Source organism: Phalacrocorax aristotelis, chromosome 20 (assembly GCF_949628215.1).
Source record: "Phalacrocorax aristotelis chromosome 20, bGulAri2.1, whole genome shotgun sequence".
NCBI classification, from domain to species: Eukaryota; Metazoa; Chordata; class Aves; order Suliformes; family Phalacrocoracidae; genus Phalacrocorax; species Phalacrocorax aristotelis.
Window position 1 is genome coordinate 6,979,268 of NC_134295.1, and position 4,736 is coordinate 6,984,003.

General features: G+C 65.6%; 1 protein-coding gene across 1 annotated transcript; it reads right to left on the minus strand.

Moving 5' to 3' along the window:
* Positions 1-2,634: 2,634 nt before the first annotated feature.
* Positions 2,635-3,987, minus strand: SMIM12 (small integral membrane protein 12). The gene is made up of 2 exons (XM_075114736.1): positions 3,929-3,987; positions 2,635-3,673 (listed from the first exon to the last, which is right to left on the minus strand). The coding sequence occupies exon 2, from the start codon at positions 3,660-3,662 to the stop codon at positions 3,384-3,386; it is 279 nt and encodes a 92-aa protein (XP_074970837.1). The 5' UTR covers positions 3,663-3,673; positions 3,929-3,987; the 3' UTR covers positions 2,635-3,383.
* Positions 3,988-4,736: the final 749 nt, after the last annotated feature.

The window sequence follows — 4,736 nt, forward strand, 5'->3', positions numbered from 1 at the left end:
ACATCCTGGGTGCCCTGGGGTGACTGTGCTGCTCCAGGATGGGACACCAGAGTGTGAGGCCCCAGCTCCCCCCCCCACCGCTCCTCTCCTTCCCAAAGCATTGTCACTCCGGGCCTTGAGGAAGGGACGGATGGCTCCGCGCAGCGCAGGGTCACAGCATCCCCAGTCCCGCACAGCTGGTGCACCCCTGCGCTGAGCTAACCGGACATCCGCTCTGGCCATCCAGGTGTGCCGAGCCATGCCAAACGGCCGGTGGGCCTCCCCCCTCCCCCCCAGCCTGCACAGCAGCTGTCCTGGCCCCCTAGGACGGCCCTTAGCAAGCTGGGGTGCCCCACTAGGGCTCCAGCTTGCTCCCTGCATCCTGCCTCGGGAAACCGCCACCTGCTCCTCTCAGAAGCTGTTCACTATGGACCCACACACACTACACACACACCCCCCCCACCCAGGAATAAACCAGGACCCAGGCAGGGCAGAGGGTCAGCTGGGGAGCTGCAGCCCCCCCTCGGAGCCGGCAGGGAGGAAGCAGCAAGGCAGCAGGGCTGTGCCAAGAGCACAGCAGCTGCCTTGCTGCCCCCCAAGCCTGGGGCACGGCCACCACGAGCTGGGCAGGGCCAGCCAGCACTTCTGCAGCTGCCAAATTCGATCCCTGCTCTGTGACACAGTGCAGCCACAGCCAGCCACAGCCATGGGGACTTCCCCAAAGCTGGACAAGCCCTGGGAGGATGTTCTCCCACAAAACGACAGCTTCCAGGGCACACGTGGGACTCCCTGCCTGGGGACAGGCTCTCCCCTCGCACAGCCCCGGACACACGCACTGCTGCCACTGCTCCTTGCCACGCTCCCGCTGCAGCGCCTGGCTGTGGCATGCTGGGAACAGCTGGATTACAAATGCGCTGGACCAGAACATGGACTTGCACTTGAGCAGTTGTGTGAAGGCTCGGGAAGCCAGTATTTTGGCCATAATGGTTTATTCAACAAAGCTTCCTCTCACTCTCCGTGAGCCAGTGTGGCTGCTCGCCCCGGCCCTGAGCGCTTGCCGGCTCCTATTCTTGTCCAGCCGGCGCTTCCCAGGCACCACATTGTTGGGATTCAATGGGAGGAAGGGTGGGTTTACAGCACCGAGAGTTTAGGAGAAAGGCAACCGGTCTCTGGGAAGCAGCTTCACCCCTGCCCCAGCGTCTGCGGGGAACCACAGCCCCACAGCAACACCAGCGTCTGCTGTGGGGACGGACAGATGGGACAGACACACAGAAACCAGCTGGAAACAGAGTGGGACCAGCAAGGCAGCCACAGCGGGAGCAGGGCAGAGGCTGCCCGGCCCAGTGCCATCAGTACCCACGCAGCTGCTGTCAAGGCTCAGCCCCTCCCAAGGGCATTGCTCCACGCCGCAGCGGCCCCCCCGACCAACACAGCATGAGCCCAGGGGAGGAAACAGGGCAGCGAGGGCCCGACAAAGCCCGATTGTGCCCGGCCAGGCCTGGGAACAGGCAGATCAATGGGCTATAAACAGTCAAGGGAGCTGCTCCGTCACCGGGTAAACAAAGGTATTTCAGAAGACGTTTCCGAGCTGGGTCCGGCTGGTCCTGGCTGGGGGAAGGGACGGGACCGTTCCCACCCTGGCGCACAATAGGGACTGGTCGTCACCCAGCGTCGCCCCACAGCCAGGCTGGGAAAGCATGAAGCCAAGGGCAGGGAATAGCTCAGGGGACAGTGCCGGCCTGCCGGGGGGAACGGGGCGGTGGCAAGAGGTGCTGTGAGCCCTAGTGCAGGAGGCAGCAGTGGGGAAGGCCCCTAGATGCCTCCTGCACCTTCTCACCCAGCCTCAGCTGCCATCGCACACCGTGATGGCAAAGGCCCGCGAGCTCCCGGCAGTGCCGGGCTGTGAGTCTGGCCAGAGAGCAGCAGGTCGGGAGGTAAACACAGCCAGGCAGCGCCTGCAGTAAAGCTGTCAGCAGGGCAGGAGCTGGCCCCGAGGAAGCGGGACAGAGCACTGCGAAATGCTGAACTGGCTGCTGACCTCAGGGTTTTGCACCAGACATGGCAGATTTATCGTCCCTGGGAGGGGAAGGCCGGGCCAGGGCCGCAGCGAGGCCTTGCTCAGGCACCAGGGGAAAAAACAAGCCAGGAGGCAATGATAACCCTGGCTACAGCCCCGGCATGCTGCGGCAGAGAGCGGCAGCAGTTACCGGCTGGCCCTCCTTGGGCAGCTCATGCTGGGGTTTGGTCCTGCCATGCTGGCGATGCCTGAGGCTGGGACACCAGCCACCGGTCCCCAGTGCTCACTGCCAGCCTCTCCCTGCTCAGCTGCCCAGCAGGACCCACCCTATCCCCTGGGACCCCACCCAGCACTGCCACGGCCCTTCTTGTCTAGATAAGGAGTTTGAGGGAAGCAGATAACATGGCCGGGGGAGCCGGGAGGGAGGCACAACCACAGCATGGCTGGGATTTCAGTGCCGCCCCCTCCTTCCTTCCCGCCACCCTGTTGCCAGGCCCTGAGGTCAGTGCCCGGCCACACACGACGACGGCGTTTCTCCCATTGTAGAAGGGGCCGCTTCTTGAAAACACGGTGAGCAGAAACGTGCTCTGAGCCAGAGTTAGGGCCTGGTGCTGATGCAGAAGACACAGAGGCCCAAGGACTGACAGAAGTTTATTCTGGCTGTTCCCATACAGGGCAGAGATCTCCCCCCTCTCTACCCGCCAGCCCAAAGCCACTGCCACACTTGGAGCTCCATGACAGAAGCAGGGCCAGGACTTCCACCTCCCCCCATCCTTGCTGCAAAGCCTGGCGGTGATGCAGAGAGGGGCTCTCCAGAGATCTCCACCACTGCTCAGGCTCCTGTGGGCATAACGTGGTAGCGTGGTGCTGTGGTTGGGGTTTGCAAAGAGCCACGGGAGAGCTGTAAGCCGGACAGCAGGTCCTCCTGTGGCAGGCAGTTAGCCTGACCCTGACCCCATGTCACTCAGGTCCACCTTTCTTCTATCTTCACGCCATGGAAGAAACCAAACCTAAGGAGATGTGGCTGGAACCAGGCCGAGGGGGTTTCGTGGTTCAGGGGCCAGGACAAGCCAAGAGCTGATGAGTTTCAGACATGCTCCACCTCCAGATCACGGCTCCCTGCCTGCTCTGCCACAAAGGTGGAGGTCTGGGTGCTGTGTCTTCAGCGCATCCGTGGGGTGGGCAAACCCTGACCCTCTGAAGGGCCCTGGGAAGGTGAAGAGCAGCAGCGGGCACTGCGTAGTGCCCAAGCATGGGCCAATGCGGGAGGGAGACTGGTGGAAGATGTGGAGGTGACAAGGGAGTCCCCAGCACAGTGCTGCAGGACACAGCCCTCCAGCCCCAGGGCCCGTCTCTCCAGGGCACCGCATTTGCCCAAACAACTTTATTAACTCTTTTCCGGGCGGTTCCTGTTCAGCACGGCCCGAGGGGCGAACTCCAGCTTGTCCTTCAGGCTCACCACCTTGGTCAGGTCCTTGCCCGCGATCTCCTGCAGCTTGCGCTCCTCCCGTTGCTCCGAGATGCTCTTCTCCTCCTCGGCCGCGGGCGGGGGGTCGCCGCGGAGGAACCACTCCAGGTGGTAGCCCACCAGCCCCACCACGAAGGCCACCGGGAACGTGACATACGGGGCCTTGGAGCGCACGGCGGCCCAGAGCACGGACCACATGGCGCCGGGGGCTGCAGGGGGCAAAACGCGGCGGTCACGAAGCGGGCCCCGGCCCCGCCGCGGAGGCCGAGGCCTGCGGGTGCGGGCTGGCGGCGCCCGGGGGAGGCTCCGCCGGGCAAGGCCGCACCGGGCAGGGCTGCACCGGGGCCTCGACAGTGACCCACAGGGAACCGGGACCCGCCTGGGCCGCGCCGGAACCGCTGCCCGGCCCCCGCGGGGCTCCCCCGGAGCCGGAGCCGGAGCGAGCCCCGGGCTGCCCCGCTCACCTGGGCCCGGCCGCCACCGCCGCCGTCGCTCCGCCCCTTCCGGTCAACGGCGGCGGGCGGGAGGGCGGCGTAGCGCGGCTCCCCCCGCGGCCCGGCGGGGCGGTGCTGCCCCCTGGCGGACGGCGCGGGGTCGGCGGCGCTGGAGGAGCGGCCCGGGTTGAGGCCGCCCCACGGGGAGGGAGAGCCACGGGGGGGAGACCCACGGCGGGGAGAGCCACCGGGAGACACCCCCGGGGGCACCCACAGGGAAAGACCCCGGGGGATTCACAAGGCGGTACCCACGGGGAGACCGGGAGGAGAGAGCCACCTGGAGACATCCATGGGGAGACCCACATGGAAACACCCACAGGGAGACCCCACGGGAAGACCCACGGGGAGACCCACGGGGAGATCCACAGGCAAAGTGCCATGGGAAGATCTATGGGAAGAAATCCACGGGAGATCCATGGGGAGAGACCCACAGGGAGACCCGGGGGAGAGAGCCACCCAGAAACATCCACGGGTTACCCACGGGGACGCCCACAGGGAAAGAGCCATGGGGGCACCCATGGGAAGAGACCCATGGGAAGAGACCTATGGGGAGATCCACAGGGAGAGACCCACAGGGAGACCTGCAGACACCCCCAGCTATCCCACAGGGAGATCTGCTCCCGCACCAGTAAGACCCCCTCTCCCACCCCACAGACACCCCTCTCCTGCCCCACAGATACGCCTCTCCCACCCCACGGACACGAAGGGGTAGCAGACAGGGGAAAGGCGAGCCCAACACCGGCCGCGTCCCCACGGGGAGGTGGCTGCTGGCCCGGAG